The 19517-nt window shown below is 47.6% G+C and overlaps 1 protein-coding gene across 1 annotated transcript in view; it reads left to right on the plus strand.

The window, feature by feature from the left end:
* The first annotated feature begins 3950 nt into the window (after positions 1–3950).
* Positions 3951–19517, plus strand: part of LOC139281539 (galanin receptor 2b) — a 29179-nt gene continuing 13612 nt past the window's right edge. The window contains exon 1 of the mRNA XM_070901705.1: positions 3951–4056. Within this exon, the coding sequence (XP_070757806.1) occupies positions 3951–4056 (106 nt within the window). The remainder of the gene's footprint in view (positions 4057–19517) is intronic.

A 19517-nucleotide genomic window follows, 5' to 3' on the forward strand; every position in this document is an offset into this window, starting at 1 on the left:
ATGAACTGTTGAATATTGGGAAGACAGAAGCCATTGTTTTCGGCCCCTGCCACAAAATCCGTTCCCTCGCCACTGACTCCATCCCTCTCCCCAACTTTTGTCTGAGTCTGAACCATACTGTTCGCAACTTTGGTATCCCTGAAATGAGCTTTCGACCACATATCCGCAGCATAACTAAGACTGCCTATTTCCACCTCTGCAACATTGCCCATCTCAGCCCTTGCCTAAGCACATCTGCTGCTGAAGCCCTTATCCATGCCTTTGTTACCTCTAGACTTGACTATTCCAATGCACTACGAGCTGGCCTCCCACATTCTATCCTCCATAAATTAGAGTTGATCCAAAACTTGGCTGCCCATGTCCTAACGCACTAAGTCCCGCTCACCCATCACCCGTGTTCTCGCTGACCTCCATTGGCTTCCTGTTAAGCAATGCCTCGATTCAAAATTCTCATGCTATTTTCAAATACTTCCATAGCCTCACCCATCCCTATCTCTGTAATCTCCTCCAGTCCCACAACCTCCTGAGATGTCTGCGCTCCTCTAATTCTGCCCTCTTGAGCATCCCTGATTATAATTGCTCAACCATTGGTGGCTGTGCCTTCTCTTGCCTAGGCTTTGGAACTCCCCGCCTAAACCTCTCGGCCTCTCTACCTTTCTTTCCTCCTTTAAGACACTCCTTAAAGCATCTGTGACCAAGCCTTTGGTCACCTGTGCTAATTTCTACTTATGCGGCTAAGTGTCAAATTTTTATCTCATAATACTCCTGTGAAGCGCCTTGGGATGTTTCACTACGTTAAAGATGCTATATAAATACAAGTTATTGTTGTTGTTAGAGCCAGATCTAAACTAAATGGATGCACCTGATGGAACCTGGTAGCTGAGTTTAGACAACCCAAAGTGATTACTTACAAAAGCCAATCCTGTGGGGTAATACATATGGTTCTGCCCCTCTCCAGCAAAGCGTGTTGCCCATGAAATCGGGATGAGCGGCTTTTGGACGCTGAGCCCTGAACTCCAAATTCTGCTGGACAAGATGTTTTATGAGATTTGAAGGCAATGCTATGTGCATGCATGACATAAGAACATAAAAACATAAGAAATAGGAACAGGAGTAGGCCACCTGGCCCCTCGAGCCTGCTCTGCCATTTAATAAGATCATGGCTGATCTGATCATGGACTCAGCTCCACTTCCCTGCCCATTCCCCATAACCCTTATTCCTTTATCGCTCAAAAATCTGTCGAGCTCTGCCTTAAATATATTCAATTACCCAGCTTCCACAGCTCTCTGGGGCAAAGAACTCCATAGATTTATTACCCTCTGAGAGAAGAAATTTCTCCTCATCTCAGTTTTAAATGTGCGGCCCCTTATTCTAAGACTATGGACTAGACTTTCCATTATTGTGCAGATCGCCCAAAAATGGGCGTTATTTCCAGCATTGGCGATTATTATCGGTTTTGAGATTGCCTATTTTCAAACCCTCTAGTTTCCACTTTACAAAATGAGCATTAACGGGAGCGATATAAAATGGGCATTAGTGGTACTTTTTTTTTCTTCTGTCGTAAAATGTCGCCGTCCATAGCAACGCCATAACAAGTTTCTTTTCCCGCATTTCAGGAGGTCAGGCATCATCAATACATGTGCAGAAGAGGAGAGAGAGAGCAGAGAGGAAGAGAAAGCGTGTGTGGATTTGTTGTGTAGATGTTTGTGGTTTGTTTGGCTATTGTGGGAGTTTGGAAGGATTTTTATGAGGAGTACTCATTAAAAATAGCACTATTTAGTTCTGTGAGACAGAAATATCTGTCACAAAAATATTTAAAAAATGGAAGGCATGGAGGAGACGAGAGATCACGATATGGAGGTGGAGGAGGCTGGTGAGGGCAGTGAAGTTGGACAGGAGGTGGAGATGGGAGATCAAAAAAGAGCGAGGACATTCTCGGATGAGGCAAATTCTGCCCTCCAGCAGGAGGTGGAGTCACGTTGAGGTCAATTGACCCGGGCTGGGCGTGGGAAGCCTACCCTGAAGGTTTATCAGAAGATTTGGGCTGAAATCGCTGAGGTGGTCTCATCAGTGACGCACGAGGTGCATGAGGGCAACCAGTGCCATGAGTGTTGGAACGACCTTGTTGGCTCCGGCAGAGTAAGTACTACATTTATTTTGATTTACTTATATATTTATACAATTGGAATTGTAAGTTTAATGAGTAAATAAATTCAGATCTGATATATTGCAGTTAGACCAGTAATGTTTTACTCAAATCCTACGTTTACAGTGTACTTGCTTAGGTTAATAATAATAAGAATAATTATAACATCTGTCGGTTATGTGTTGTATCAGTATCTGATCCGATGTACCAGGGCCCGCTGCTTCAACTCTTTTATAGACCGACCTGTGAGAGAACAGCTCTGCAGGTCGGGCTATAAAAGAGCTAGAGCGACATACCACTTCAACCTCCAGCGCGAGCTGCTCCAAGTGTGCGATGATTTTGAGATGGGCGACTGGGTGACGTCATCAAAACCCTGGATGGCATTTTGGAGCATTGGCAGGAACATCGGTGAAGTCCAGGTACAGAGGAGTGGGGGCAGATGAGTGGCGAGTGTTTGTGGTGAGATGCAGTGAATGTTTATGGCGAGAGATCATGGCGGAGGTGCGACAGATGAGGTCCAGAAGAGCCGAGGGCCCAGGGGCAGCACGGGCCAGCCCACACTGCGATATGTGTGCACGCTAGGTCCATGCAGCAGAGCAGGTCGCCAGTCGTCTTGGTTAATCCTTGCCACTGGACCAAGACTAGTTCTGTCAAGCCCATGTGATGGCTGGTGTGCAACGGTCACCACATGTTAAAAACATTCACGCACAGGCATCTTCCATCCCCTCAATTGGAGTTCAGGACTGGAACATCGGGTCCTTCATCAAAACACCTGTGAACTCGTGGAAGCAAGTCATCCTCGTTCGAGGGATCGCCCATGATGATGGGTATCAGTATCTGTGACAGTACCTAGCAATGATCTTACGTAATGATCTTATGCTATGTCGTGCTGTTGTCACCTTTTGCAGAAGAAGCTTTCGAAGAATAGGGCCGAGCAGTGGCGCATGGGTGGTGGCCCACCAGTGATGTGTGAGCTGACGGACATCGAGGAGCGAGCGCTGGCACTAGTGGGGATCCACACCCAATCGGCCACGCGTGCAGCAGCAGAACCAGATGTTATGCCACATGAGTAAAGTATATATCATTGCATGATGTAAGTTAATAGATGCCACATCCACTCATATCCATACAATATATGTACAATATATGAAAGTTGATTGATGAAAGTGTTATGTCATTAATGATGGGCTCATGAAAATCATTGTAATGTAGAATTTGGTTATGTTCATTAAATGTGATGTCTGTGATTATTTTGATAGTGGTAGTGCTGTTCTCGTGCATATGCTGTGTGCAGCGTTTGAATCACCTTGTGACCCTAGCACCCTCTTCTCCTCTAATAATCTCATTTATGTTTTGTAGCTCAACCAAGAGTGCAGTCACTGGCAACAGCGCCAAGGCAAGGTGCGGATCCGGCGGCGGCGGTTGATCGTGCATCTGGTGGTGAGGAGCCCCGAATATCGCCTGTTGAGCTGCAGGGTGCCCTCTCCACTGACGACAGAGTTGGAGGAGCCTGCAGCAGCATGCACCATGTCAAGTACACCGATGACATATAGTTCTCCTGCGGCCATGTTCTCCTCCACCGTGGAGGTAGCGGGCCCAAGCACTTTGCCGCAGGGCACCCCAAGTGTCTCCATGCCAGCACTGACCCCGCGGAGGTTGATTCGACACAGCAGGACTGCTCCACGATCGGCAGAACTCAGCGGGGGCATGGTTCATTTGTCTAGGAGGAGTGTTGACATAGGTTAGCAGATCCTCCAGACAATGGGGGGCATATCACAACAGCTGGCCATAATATCCGCGACCATGACAAAGAACATGCCATGGATGGCGGTGGCCCTGGAGGTGATAGCCAGGAACACTGGTGCCAGAGGGCTACCAGTGTTCCCGGAATGCAGCACTGAACCCCAAGGTGCTGCACCCCCATTGCCAACGATACATGTGAGCCAAGAGGAAGCTCTTGCTTCTGGCTCAGAGGATGTTCCCTCCTCGGGATTTTTTAGAGTTATCAATATGAATTAATACAAATATTATCATTAAATTTATTTTATTTAACATAACATTGCATTTTCTCAGATATTTTCTCACGATAAGTGCGTCGGGTGTAAGTTCTCGTCCTCCTCCTCCTCAGTCTGCCACCTCTTTGATTGGGCACATAATGCTCTTCAATATACCTTCTCCCATCTCTAGTCTGTAGCACGTGCGTAGTCATCAAGACAGGCTGAGAAATTACAGGCCCCATTACAATAACTGTCGGTATTATACCTATTGTTCACAAACAATAAATTTACCGATTAAAATAAATAAAATAAATTCAATTCATCTTTAGTATGATAAGATGTTGTTCAGATGTTCAAATCACCTTAAAATAACTGCAGAGTACATCAAAACTCCCCAGAAATTGAAGCAGCATCTTATATGAAAAATCCTCCGATTTACAAAATGGCATCCATACCGCTGGGTTAAGGTCAGGTGACAGCAGCTTTTTCTCAGCGTTTGTTTCGGTGAACGATATTTTCGGTGGTATGTGGGCGAGATGCTGAAAGTAATACTTGCCAATATTATGAGCGTTAATTTCCATTTTTCTGACATTTACGGCAAATAAAATAGGCGGGCAGTATGATTAATTCTTGGCGTTAACTATATGCTGAAAGTAACGCTGGGCGATAAGTGAGCGATAAATGGGCGTAAGTTTCCATTTTTGGGCTGAGTGGGCGATATCTAGGCGTTATACCTCATCTCAGCATTAAAATGGACGTTAAGTGAGCAGTAGCGATGCAAAACTTATGGAAAGTCTAACCCTATGTCCCCTTGTTTTAGTTTCCCCTATGAGTGGAAATATCCTCTCTGCATCCACTTTTAGAGCCCCCTCATTATCTTATATGTTTTGATAAGATCACCTCTCATTCTTCGGAATTCCAATGAGCATAGGCCCAACCTACTCAACATATCTTCATAAGTCAACCCACTCATCTCCGGAATCAACCTAGTGAACCTTCTCTGAATAGCTACCAATGCAAGTACATCCTTCCTTAAATACGGAAACCAAAACTGTATGCAGTACTCTAGGTGTGGCCTCACCAATACCCTGTACAGCTGTAGCAGGACTTCTCTGCTTTTATACTCTATCCCCCTAGCAATAAAGGCCAACATTCCATTTGCCTTCCTGATTACTTGCCATACCTGCATACAAACTTTTTGTGTTTCATGCACAAGGATCCCCAAGTCCCTCTGTACTGCAGCACTTTGCAATTTTTCTCCATTTAAATTATAATTTGCTTTTCTATTTTTTCTGCCAAAGTGGATAACCTCACATTTTCCCAAATCATACTCCAGCTGCCAAATTTGTCCTCAGATTTTGCTTTCCCACCCATCTTTAGCCTCAATATATACTAAAATTCATGCAATGGATGCAAATTTCTCTTACTCAGAATTCCCTGTGTCTTTTTTTTATAGTATTTTACCTCATTCACTGAGCACCCAGTTAAAAAGCGTGCTGGGGATCTGCAAGCAGTTCCTTGAAAACTCCACTATTTAAAGTCAGGTTACTATATTAGTGATAGTTACATTCTAAATGACTTTAGTTTAGACTTCGCAAAGGAAACTTTCATTAGAGCTCCCGTTTTCTTTTCTATTGCATGCTGCTGGCTTTCTTCACTTCAGTGCTCTTTAGATGCCAATCTTCCACAACAGCATTCCTGCTGCCACCAGTTCACCCAGCAACTGCAATCAGTGCTGACTATGGGCATTCCATTAAGGTTGCCAGTGACTGTGTTGGATTTTGGAGGAAGAGCAGTTCCAGAGGAGGGAGGAGATCAAGTGCATTGGCAAAGCAGGCACCTGACACTTATCCACTGGTAACCCAGGAATTAGATCAAACAACCCAAGCACAACTACTTGGGAATGTTGGAAGTCACCTCCCTTTGCCATCTACTCTTTATTGTGTTCCCAACACAGATGAGGTTGCACATAGTTAAAGTAACAGTGACCTCAGTCTTTAATAAGACACTCCAGAGTGAGGAACAGGCCTTAGGGGCCGGCTTATATACAGTGCTCCCAAGGGATGCTGGGATCCCTTGGGACTTCAGGGGATGCGCCCCCTGGTGGCGGAACATGGGAGTGCATGCTTTACAGATACACAACATTACTCCACCTCGCAAAGTCAAAGTGAAAACTATTTGCAAGGTGAGGCGGTCGGGAGCCTTTCTTTCCCTGGTGGACCGCCTCAGTACAAATGTCTGTTCTGGTGTGTTGGCTGTGCCCTCGCTGGGCTGGCGTGTTGTTGACCCTGCAGGGCTGCTAGGTGAGCCTGGCCCTGCTGGGCTGTTGGGCATGATGACTTCAATTTCCTGGTCCGGCGTGGTGTCGTTGATCCTTTGGGTGTGTGTTGTGGGCTCGAAAAAGGTGGTGTCTGCTGTGGGTTGTTCAGAGCAGTCTGTGAACCGCAGCCTCGTTTGGTCCAGGTGCTTTCTGCCAATTTGTCCATTGTCTAGTTTCACTACAAACATCCTACTCCCTTCTTCAGCTATCACCGTGCCCGCGATCCACTTGGGACCATGTCCATAGTTTAGCACATACACAGGGTCATTCAGATCAATTTCCCGTGACACAGTGGCGCGACCATCGTTTATATTTTGTTGCTGCTGCCTGCTCTCTACCTGATCATGCAGGTTGGGGTGAACCAGCGAGAGTCTGGTTTTAAGTGTGCTTTTCATGAGTAGCTCAGCCGAGGGCATCCCTGTGAGCGAGTGGGGTCTCGTGCGGTAGCTGAGCAGTACTCGGGACAGGCGGGTTTGGAGTGAGCCTTCTGTGACTCGTTTAAGGCTCTGTTTGATGGTTTGTACTGCCCGCTCTGCCTGCCCATTGGAGACTGGTTTAAATGGGGCCGAGGTGATATGTTTGATCCCACTGCGGGTCATGATTTCTTTAAATTCGGCACTGGTGAAACATGGCCCGTTGTCACTGACCAGTATGTCAGGCAGGCCGTGGGTGGCAAACATGGCTCTCAGGCTTTCAATGGTGGTGGTGGCGGTGCTTCCCGACATTATTTCACATTCAATCCATTTTGAAAAAGCATCTACCACCACCAGGAACATTTTACTGAGAAACGGGCCCGCATAGTCGACATGGATCCTCGACCATGATCTGGAGGGCCAGAACCACAAACTTAGTGGTGCCTCTCTGGGCGCGTTGCTCAACTGAGCACATACGCTGCATTGCCGTATACAGGACTCTAAGTCAGAGTCGATACCGGACCACTACACGTGGGATCTGGTATCATGTTCATCATTACTATACCCGGGTTTGTGCTGTGGAGATCCGAGATGTACGTCTCACTGCCCTTTTTTGGTAGCACTACATGGTTACCCCACTACAAGCAGTCTGCCTGAATGGACAGCTTGTCCTTTCGCCACTGGAACGGCTTGATTGGCTCTTGCATTTCAACGGGGATGCTGGCCCAGCTCCCATGCAGTACACAGTTTTTTACTAGGGACAGCAGAGGATCTTGGCTGGTCCAAGTCCTAATCTGGTGGGCCGTGATAGGTGATTTATCATTTTCAAGTGCTTCCATGACCATCAACAAGTCTGCGGGCTGCGCCACCATCAACAAGTTTGCAGGCTGCGCCATTTCCACCCCCATGGTGGGCAATGGTAGCCGACTGAGAGCATCCGCACAGTTCTCGGTCTCTGGCCTGTGGCGGATGGTATAGTTATAAGCTGATAGCGCTAGTGCCCACCTTTGCATGCGGGCTGAGGCATTAGTATTTATCCTCTTGTTTTCAGCGAACAGGAATGTGAGGGGCTTGTGATCGGTTTCCAGCTCACATTTGTGGCCAGACAGGTACTGATGCATTTTCTTTACCCCGAACACACACGCTAATGCCTCTTTCTCAATCATGCTATGGGCCCTCTTGGCCTTAGACAAGCTCCTGGAAGCATAGGCAACAGGTTGCAACTTCCCCGCAACGTTAGCTTGTTGAAAGATACACCCGACTCCGTACGACGACGTGTCATATGCTAGTACAAGTCTTTTACACGGGTTATACAATACAAGCAGCTTGTTGGAGCACAAAATGTTTCTGGCTTTCTCAAAAGCAATTACTTGGTTTTTTTCCCCATACCCAGTTCTCACCTTTGCGCAATAACACATGCAGGGGGTCTAAAAGGGTGCTTAACCCCGGTAGGAAGTTACCAAAATAGTTGAGGAGTCCCAGGAACGACCGCAGCTCCGTGACGTTCTGTGGCCTGGGCACGTTGCTGATAGCCTCTGTCTTGGCGTCTGTGGGCCGAATGCCGTCCGCCGCGATCTTTCTCCCCAAAAACTCCACTTCTGTTGACAGGAAGACGCATTTCGATCTCTTTAGCCGCAGCCCTACGCGATCCAGTCGCTGGAGGACCTCCTCCAGGTTTTGTAGGTGCTCGGCGGTGTCCCGACCCGTGACCAATATGTCGTCCTGAAAGACGACTTGAGTAGGCTCTCCATGTTTCTCTGGAAGATCGCTGCAGTCGACCGAATTCCAAACGGGCATCTGTTGTAGATGAACAGTCCCTTGTGCGTGTTGATGCAGGTGAGGCCCTTCGCAGACTCCTCCAGCTCCTGCGTCATGTCGGCCGAAGTCAGGTCGAGCTTGGTGAATGTCTTGCCTCCTGCCAGCGTCGCAAATGGGTCGTCTGCCTAAGCTCGTGGGTATTGGTCCTGTAGCGAGAAACGATTAATAGTTATTTTATAATCACCGCAAATCCTGACCGTGCCATCACTTTTGAGTACTGGAACAATCGGGCTGGCCCACTCGCTGAATTCCGCTGGGGAGATGATGCCCTCGCATTGCAGCTTTTCCAGCTCGATTTCCACTCTCTCCCTCATCATGTGAAGTACCGCTCGCGCCTTGTGGTGAATGGGTCGTGCCTCTGGGACCAAGTGTATCCGCACCTTCACCCTGGAAAAGTTTCCAATGCCTGGCTCAAAAAGGGAAGCAAATTTGTTAAGAACCTGGATACATGAGGCCTCACCAACATGCGATAGTGGTCAGATGTCATCCCAGTTCCAGCGTATTTTGCCCAGCCAGCTCCTTCCAAGCAGTGTGGGGCCATCACCCGGGACAATCCAGAGTGGCAGTTCGTGCACCGTGCCCTTGTAGGTGACCTTGACGATGGCGCTGCCCAGGACAGTGATAAGCTCTTTGGTGTACGTTCTCAGTTTCGTGTGGATGGGGCTCAGGGCTGGTCTGAATGCCTTGTTGCACCACAGTCTCTCAAACATCATTTTACTCATGATGGATTGGCTAGCACCAGTGTCCAGTTCCATGGCTATGGGTAAGCCATTCAATTTTACGTTTAGCATTATAGGTGGACATTTCGTCGAAAATCTGTGCACCCCGTGTACTTCAGCATCTGCCTCCTTTCTCTGAGGCTCGAAATTGCTTTGATCCACCATGGACCGATCTTCCTCTGCCATGTGATGATTCGCAGGTTTTGCAGAGCTTCCAGCTTGTTTGCAAGCTTGTTGGAGGTGCCCCATTGTTCCACAGCTCTTGCAAACATACCCTTTGAAGCGGCATGAATAGGCTGAATAGAAGTCTCCACAATGCCAACAAGGTGTGAATTGCCTTGCATCATCCTTTGTTGTGGACTCTGAGTCATCTGGGTCACCTGAGGCTTGCTGCAGTTGCAGACTCGTTGGTTCTGCCCTATACATTTCTGCTCACAAACACAGTTCCAGTTAATTTATGAACATTGCTAGCACTTGTATGCTGAGAGATTTGTTTGGTGTTATCACTGGTGGACATAAACGCCTGTGCTATCGCAATGGCCTTACTGAGGGTCGGTGTCTCTACAGTCAAAAGTTTTCGTAGGATGGTCTCGTGGCCAATGCCCAGTAAAAAAAAAGTCTGTGAGCATTTGCTCCAGGTAGCCATCAAACTCACATCGTCCTGCAAATCGCCTTAGCTCGGTGACGTAGCTCGCCACTTCCTGACCTTCAGATCGCTGGCATGTGTAGAACCAATACCTCACCATCAGCACGCTCTCCCTCGGGTTAAGATGCTCCCGAACCAGTGTACACAGCTCCTCATACGACTTATCTGTGGGTTTCACCGGAGCCAGAAGATTCTTCATGAGGCTGTAGTTCGGTGCCCCGCGGACTGTGAGGAGGACCGCTCTCTTTTTTGCAGCGCTTCCTTCTCCGTCTAGCTCGTTGGTTACAAAGCACTGGTCGAGCCGTTCGACATAGGCTTCCCAGTCCTCACCCTCCGAGAACTTCTCCAGGATGCCACAGTTTGTTGCTTCTTTGCGTTGGATTCGTATTCTCGTCGCCAGTTACTGTGTTCCTAACACAGATGAGGCTGCACACAGGGAGGTTAAAGTAACAGTGACCTCAGTCTTTAATAAGACACTCCAGAGTGAGGAACAGGCCTTAGAGCCTGGTTTATATACAGTGCTCCCAAGGGATGCTGGGATCCCTTGGGACTTCAGGGGATGAGCTCCCTGGTGGCGGAACATGGGAGTGCATGCTTTACAGATACACAACACTCTTCACCAGGGAGTTAGTCATTAAGTTATTCCATGTATTAAGTTATAGTTTGACCGACAGATGACATCTAGTATTGGGACAACTCTGCCACCATTGAAACTTTTTGCAACCATTTCATTTTAAGGCACTAATGGTGACATTTGTCAGATAAGTCAGCTGTCTGTACACCACTGCATCAAACAGGTCACCACAGCCTTATTTGTCAGGAGCAACACTTTAGGAATTCGGGAATAACTGTCGAAGGCCCAGTATTTCTATCAGCAGGCTGCATTCCCAAGAGTGTAAGGCATCACCGATGGTGTGCATGTTGTCACCAGGGCACCAAATAACAAACCTGTGGCATATATCTATAATATATTAAAAGTCGTGTCTACAAAACCTGTTGTCATGTTTTGTCGCACATCTTTGTGTCGACTTTTCTATTATAAATTCCTATGTCATTAAAAAAAAGGAGGGGGCTAACAAATCTATAGCCCCTGGATGTCAAGCCCCGGGGAAGAGGAAGAAAAAAGGGAAGCTTATGACAGATACCAAAAACTCAATACTGTAGAAACTCTAGAGGAGTATAAGAGTGTAGGGGTGCAATTAAAAATATATCAGGAAAGCAAAGAGAGAGCATGAAAGAATGTTGGCAAGTAAAATGAGGGGAAACCCAAAGATGGTTTATAAATACTGTTATATATGTATACTTGTATTTACTCTGTACAGCCACCAGAGGGCTCACCCCTGGAGCCCCAAGGGATCCCATAATCCCTTGGGAGCACAGGTATTTAAGGAGGCTTCACAGGTTGGAGAGGCACTCTGGAGACCTGCAATAAAAGACTAAGGTCACACTTTACTTTGAGCTCACAGTGTTCAGTCTGACTCTTTCTCCATACACAAAACTAGTGACGAGATACAGATAGCGAACGAAAAGATGCAGAGAACAGTGGGCATCCTGGAGAAATTCTCAGAGGGAAATGGTTGGGAAACTTTTGTGGAGCGACTCAACCAATACTTTGTGTCCAACGAGCTAGATGGGGAAGAGAATGCTGCCAAACGAAGGGCGATCCTCCTCACCGTCTGTGAGGCACCAACGTATGGCCTCATGAAGAATCTGCTCACTCCAGCGAAACCCACGGAGAAATCGTACGACGATTTGTGCACACTGGTCCGAGAGCATTTGAACCCAAAGGAAAGCATTCTGATGGCAAGGTACCGGTTCTACACCTACAAAAGGTCTGAATGTCAGGAAGTGGCAAGTTATGTCGCCGTGCTAAGATACCGTGCAGGAAATTGCGAATTTGAAGGACATTTGGAGCACATGCTCAGAGACTTTTTCATACTTAGCATTGGCCACAAAACCATACTTCGCAAACTTTTGACTGTAGAGACCCCAACCTTGAGGAAGGCCATAGCGATAGTCCAGGCATTCATTGCCACCAGTGACAATACAAAGCAAATCTCTCAGCACAGAAGTGCTGCTACAAGTACTGTGAACAAAGTGATGTTGTTTTCGAATTGTAACGTACAGGGCAGGTCACACATACCTGCAGCTACACGTCTGCAGATGTCTCAGAGTCCACTAGCAAGGGTGATGAATGCAAGGCCATTAACACCTTGTTGGCACTGCAGGGGTGATCATCGTTTCCATTCATGCCGATTCAAAGGGTACGTTTGCAAGGGCTGTGTCACAATGGGACACCTCCAACGTATGTGCAGGCGAGCTGCAAATCTTGTTAAACCTGCAAACCACCATGTTGCAGAGGAGGACATATCCACGGAGGATCACGACGAACCAGAGCCTCAGACCGAGGAGGCAGAGGTACATGGGGTGCACACATTCACCATGAACTGTCCCGCGGTAATTCTGAATGTTGAACTAAATGGACTCCCAGTGTCAAGGGAGCTGGACACGGGCGCGAGCCAGTCCATCATGGGCAAAAAGACTTTCGAAAGGTTGTGGTGCAACAAGGCCTCAAGGCCAGTCTTAACTCCAGTTCGCACGAAACTAAGAACTTACACGAAAGAACTGATTCCTGTAATCAGCAGTGCCACCATAAAGGTCTCCTATGATGGAGCTGTGCACAAGCTACCACTCTGGGTGGTACCGGGCGATGGTCCCCTGCTGCTCGGCAGGAGCTGGCTGGGAAAGATACGCTGGAACTGGGACGACGTCCGAGCGCTATCGCCCGCTGACGACACTTTGTGTGCCCAGGTCTTAAACAAATTTCCTTCGCTGTTCAAACCAGGCATCGGGAAATTCCAAGGAGCAAATGTTCACATCCACCTAATTCCGGGGGTGCGACCCATCCATCACAAGGCGAGAGCAGTACCGTACATGATGAGAGAAAGGGTAGACATCGAGCTAGACTGGCTGCGAAGAGATGGCATCATTTTCCCGATCGAGTTCAACGAGTTGACCAGTCCTATCGTCCCAATCCTCAAGGGAGACGACGCCGTAATAATCTGTGGCGATTACAAAGTAACTATCAATCATTTCTCCCTGCAGGACCAATACCCACTACCAAAGGCCGACGAACTCTTTGCAATGCTGGTGGGAGGAAAGACGTTCACGAAGCTGGATCTGACTTCAGCCTACATGACGCAGGAACTGGAGGAATCATCGAAGGCCCTCACCTGCATCAACACGCATAAAGGTCTTTTTGTTTACAACAGGTGGCCAATTGGAATCCGTTCAGCGGCAGCGATATTCCAGAGAACCATGGAAAGCTTACTGAAGTCGGTCCCGCACACCGTGGTCTTCCAGGACGATATCTTGGTCACAGGTCGGAACACAGTTGAGCATCTGCAGAACCTGGAGGAGGTTCTTAGTCGACTCAACCGCGTGGGGCTCAGGTCAAATCACTCGAAGTGTATTTTCCTGGCGCCTGAAGTGGAGTTCCTGGGAAGGAGGATTGTGGTGGACGGCATCAGGCCCACCAACGCGAAGACGGAGGCAATCAAGATCGCACCGAGGCCACACAACGTGACGGAGCTGCGGTCATTTCTGGGACTCCTGAACTACTTTGGTAACTTCTTACTGGGTCTCAGCACTTGTCTTACTACAAAAAGGGGATGAATGGGTTTGGGGCAAAAGCCAAGAAAATGCCTTTGTAAAAGCGAGAAAATTGTTATGCTCAAAGAAATTGCTTGTGTTGTATGATCCATGTAAGCGTTTGGTACTAGCCTGTGATGCATCGTCATATGGCGTCGGGTGTGTATTGCAACAAACTAATGATTTTGGAAACTGCAACCAGTTGCTTATGCATCCAGGAGTTTGTCTAAGGCTGAGAGAGCTTCAGCATGATTGAGAAAGAAGCTTTAGCGTGTGTCTATGGGGTAAAGAAAATGCATTAATACCTGTTTGGGCTAAAATTCGAATTGGAAACTGACCATAAGCCACTTATATCCCTGTTCTCCGAGAGTAAAGGGATAAATACCAACGCATCGGCCCGATCCAGAGATGGGCGCTCACGTTGTCCGCATACAACAGAAACTGCGCCGATGGTATCATTAGGCTGCCATTGCCCACCACGGGGGTGGAAATGGCCATGGTTATGTAAGTATTTGAGAGTGACCAATCACCAGTCACTGCCCGGCAGATCAAAACCTGGACAAGCCAAGACCCTTTATTATCTCTAGTCAAAAGCTATGTGCTTCATGAGTGCTGATCCAGTGTCCCAGTGGAAACGCAGGAAGAGATAAAGCCATTCCAGCGGCGCAAAGAATAAATGTCTATACAGGCTGACTGCCTTCTGTGGGGCAATCGAATAGTGGTCCCCAAGAAGGGCAGAGACACCTTCATCAATGACCTCCACAGTACTCACCCAGGCATCGTAATGATGAAAGCGATATGCAGATCCCACGTGTGGTGGCCTGGTATCGATGCTGACTTAGAGTCCTGCATTCACAGATGTAACACATGCTCGCAGTTAAGCATTGTACCCGGGGAGGCACCGCTAAGTTTATGGTCTTGGCCCTTTAAACCGTGGTCGAGGGTACACGTCAACTATGCAGGCCCTTTCTTGGGTAAAATGTTCCTTGTGGTTGTAGACACGTATTCCAAGTGGATTGTGTTGTGTATCTGTAAAGCATGGACTCCCATGTTCCGCCACCAGGGAGCGCATCCCCTGAAGTCCCAAGGGATCCCAGCATCAGTACATCAGCCGGCCCCTAAGTGACTGTTACTTTAACCTCCCTGTGTGCAGTCTCATCTGTGTTAGGAACACAATAACTGGCGACGAGTATACGAATCCAACGCAAAGCTGCAGCAAACTGTGGGCATCTTGGAGAAGATCTCGGAGGGTGAGGACTGGGAAGCCTATGTCGAACAGCTCGACCAGTGCTTTGTAGCCAACGAGCTGAACAGTGAAGGAAGCGCTGCAAAAAGGAGAGCGGTCCTCCTCACGGTCTGCGGGGCACCGACCTACAGCCTCATGAAGAATCTTCTGGCTCCGATGAAACCCACAGATAAGTCGTATGAGGAGCTGTGTATACTGGTTCGGGAGCCTCTTAACCCGAGGGAGAGCGTGCTGATGGCGAGGTACACGTGCCAGCGATCTGAAAGTCAGGAAGTGGCGACCTACGTCGCTGAGCTAAGGCGACTTGCAGGACAATGTGAGGTTGATGGCTACCTGGAGCAGATGCTCAGAGACTTTCTTGTACTGGGCATTGGCCATGAGACCATCCTACGAAAACTTTTGACTGCAGAGATACCGACCCTCAGTAAGGCCATTGCAATAGCATGTCTGAGCACTATCACATGTCGATGAGGCCTCATGTATCCAGGTTCTTAATAAATTTCCTTCGTTTTTGAGCCAGGAATTGGAAACTTTTCTGGGACGAAGGTGCGGATCCACTTGGTCCCAGAGGCACGACCCATTCACCACAAGGCGCGAGCGGTAGCTCACATGATGAGGGAGAGAGTGGAAATCAAGCTGGACAGGCTGCAACGCGAGGGCATCATCTCCCCAGCAGAATTCAGCGAGTGGGCCAGCCTGATTGTTCCAGTACTTAAAAGTGATGGCACAGTTAGGATTTGCGGCAATTATAAAGTAACTATTAATCGTTTCTCGCTGCCGGACCAATATCTGCTAGCTAAGGCAGACGACCCATTTGCGACGCTGGCAGGAGGCAAGACGTTCACCAAGCTCGACCTGACTTCGGCCGACATGACGTAGGAGTTGGAGGAGTCTTCGAAGGGCCTCACCTGCATCAACACGCACAAGGGACTGTTCTTCTACAACAGATGCGAGCTTGGAATTTGGTCGGCTGCAGCGACCTTCCAGAGAAACATAGAGAGCATACTCAAGTCGGTATCACACATGGTGGTTTTTCAGGACGACATATTGGTCACAGGTCAGGACACCGTTGAGCACCTACAAAACCTGGAGGAGGTCCTCCAGCGACTGGATCATGTAGGGCTGTGGCTGAAGTGGCCGAAATGTGTCTTCATGGCAACAGAAGTGGAGTTTTTGGGGTGAAGGATCGCAGCGGATGGCATTCGGCCCACAGACGCGAAGACAGAGGCTCTCAGGAACGCGCATCACGGAGCTGCGGTCGTTCCTGGGACTCCTCAACTATTTTGGTAACTTCCTACCAGGGTTAAGCAGCCTCTTAGAGCCTCTACATGTGTTATTGCGTAAAGGTGAGAACTGGGTATGGAGAAAAAAACAAGTAATTGCTTTTGAAAAGCCAGAAACATTTTATGCTCCAACAAGCTGCTTGTATTGTATAACCCGTGTAAAAGACTTGTGCTAGCATGTAGAAACATAGAAACATAGAAAATAGGTGCAGGAGTAGGCCATTCGGCCCTTCTAGCCTGCACCGCCATTCAATGAGTTCATGGCTGAACATGCAACTTCAGTACCCCATTCCTGCTTTATCGCCATACCCCTTGATCCCCCTAGTAGTAAGGACTTCATCTAACTCCTTTTTGAATATATTTAGTGAATTGGCCTCAACAACTTTCTGTGGTAGAGAATTCCACAGGTTCACCACTCTCTGGGTGAAGAGGTTCCTCCTCATCTCGGTCCTAAATGGCTTACCCCTTATCCTTAGACTGTGACCCCTGGTTCTGGACTTCCCCAACATTGGGAACATTCTTCCTGCATCTAACCTGTCTAAACCCGTCAGAATTTTAAACGTTTCTATGAGGTCCCCTCTCATTCTTCTGAACTCCAGTGAATACAAGCCCAGTTGATCCAGTCTTTCTTGATAGGTCAGTCCCGCCATCCCGGGAATCAGTCTGGTGAACCTTCGCTGCACTCCCTCAATAGCAAGAATGTTCTTCCTCAGGTTAGGAAACCAAAACTGTACACAATACTCCAGGTGTGGCCTCACCAAGGCGCTGTACAACTGTAGCAACACCTCCCTGCCCCTGTACTCAAATTCCCTCGCTATGAAGGCCAACATGCCATTTGCTTTCTTAACCGCCTGCTGTACCTGCATGCCAACCTTCAATGACTGATGTACCATGACACCCAGGTCTCGTTGCACCTCCCCTTTTCCTAATCTGTCACCGTTCAGATAATAGTCTGCCTCTCTGTTTTTACCACCAAAGTGGATAACCTCACATTTATCCACATTATACTTCATCTGCTATGCATTTGCCCATTCACCTAACCTATCCAAGTCGCTTTGCAGCCTCATAGCATCCTCCTCGCAGCTCACACTGCCACCCAACTTAGTGTCATCCGCAAATTTGGAGATACTACATTTAATCCCCTCGTCTAAATCATTAATGTACAGTGTAAACAGCTGGGGCCCCAGCACAGAACCTTGCGGTACCCCACTAGTCACTGCCTGCCATTCTGAAAAGTCCCCATTTACTCCTACTCTTTGCTTCCTGTCTGACAACCAGTTCTCAATCCATGTCAGCACACTACCCCCAATCCCATGTGCTTTAACTTTGCACATTAATCTCTTGTGTGGGACCTTGTCGAAAGCCTTCTGAAAGTCCAAATATACCACATCAACTGGTTCTCCCTTGTCCACTCTACTGGAAACATCCTCAAAAAATTCCAGAAGATTTGTCAAGCATGATTTCCCTTTCACAAATCCATGCTGACTTGGACCTATCATGTCACCTCTTTCCAAATGCACTGCTATGACATCCTTAATAATTGATTCCATCATTTTACCCACTACCGATGTCAGGCTGACCGGTCTATAATTCCCTGTTTTGTCTCTCCCTCCTTTTTTAAAAAGTGGGGTTACATTGGCTACCCTCCACTCCATAGGAACTGATCCAGAGTCAATGGAATGTTGGAAAATGACTGTCAATGCATCCACTATTTCCAAGGCCGCCTCCTTAAGTACTCTGGGATGCAGTCCATCAGGCCCTGGGGATTTATCGGCCTTCAATCCCATCAATTTCCCCAACACAATTTCCCGACTAATAAGGATTTCCCTCAGTTCCTCCTCCTTACTAGACCCTCCGAACCCTTTTATATCCGGAAGGTTGTTTGTGTCCTCCTTAGTGAATACCGAACCAAAGTACTTGTTCAATTGGTCCGCCATTTCTTTGTTCCCCGTTATGACTTCCCCTGATTCTGACTGCAGGGGACCTACGTTTGTCTTTACTAACCTTTTTCTCTTTACATATCTATAGAAACTTTTGCAATCCGTCTTAATGTTCCCTGCAAGCTTCTTCTCGTACTCCATTTTCCCTGCCCTAATCAAACCCTTTGTCCTCCTCTGCTGAGTTATAAATTTCTCCCAGTCCCCGGGTTCGCTGCTATTTCTGGCCAATTTGTATGCCACTTCCTTGGCTTTAATACTATCCCTGATTTCCCTTGATAGCCACGGTTGAGCCACCTTCCCTTTTTTATTTTTACGCCAGACAGGAATGTACAATTGTTGTAGTTCATCCATGCGGTCTCTAAATGTCTGCCATTGCCCATCCACAGTCAACCCCTTAAGTATCATTTGGCAATCTATCCTAGCCAATTCACGCCTCATACCTTCAAAGTTAGCCTTCTTTAAGTTCTGGACCATGGTCTCTGAATTAGCTGTTTCATTCTCCATCCTAATGCAGAATTCCACCATATTATGGTCACTCTTCCCCAAGGGGCCTCGCACAATGAGATTGCTAATTAATCCTCTCTCATTACACAACACCCAGTCTAAAATGGCCTCCCCCCTAGTTGGTTCCTTAACATATTGGTCTAAAAAAACATCCCTTATGCACTCCAGGAAATCCTCCTCCACCGTATTGCTTCCAGTTTGGTTAATCCAATCTATGTGCATATTAAAGTCACCCATTATAACTGCTGCACCTTTATTGCATGCACCCCTAATTTCCTGTTTGATGCCCTCCCCAACCTCACTACTACTGTTTGGAAGTCTGTACACAACTCCCACTAATGTTTTTTACCCTTTGGTGTTCTGCAGCTCTACCCATATAGATTCCACATCATCCAAGCTAATGTCCTTCCTAACTATTGCCTTAATCTCCTCCTTAACCAGCAATGCTACCCCACCTCCTTTTCCTTTTATTCTATCTTTCCTGAATGTTGAATACCCCTGGATGTTGAGTTCCCAGCCCTGATCATCCTGGAGCCACGTCTCCGTAATCCCAATCACATCATATTTGTTAACATCTATTTGCACAGTGAATTCATCCACCTTATTGCGGATACTCCTTACATTAAGACACAAAGCCTTCAGGCTTGTTTTTTTAACACCCTTTGTCCTTTTAGAATTTTGCTGTACAATGGTCCTTTTTGTTCTTTGCCTTGGGTTTCTCTGCCCTCCACTTTTCCTCATCTCCTTTCTGTCTTTTGCTTTTGTCTCCTTTTTGTCTCCCTCTGTCTCCCTGCATTGGTTCCCATCCCCCTGCCATATTAGTTTAACTCCTC

Source organism: Pristiophorus japonicus, chromosome 15, assembly GCF_044704955.1.
Source record: "Pristiophorus japonicus isolate sPriJap1 chromosome 15, sPriJap1.hap1, whole genome shotgun sequence".
Lineage (NCBI taxonomy): Eukaryota > Metazoa > Chordata > Chondrichthyes > Pristiophoridae > Pristiophorus > Pristiophorus japonicus.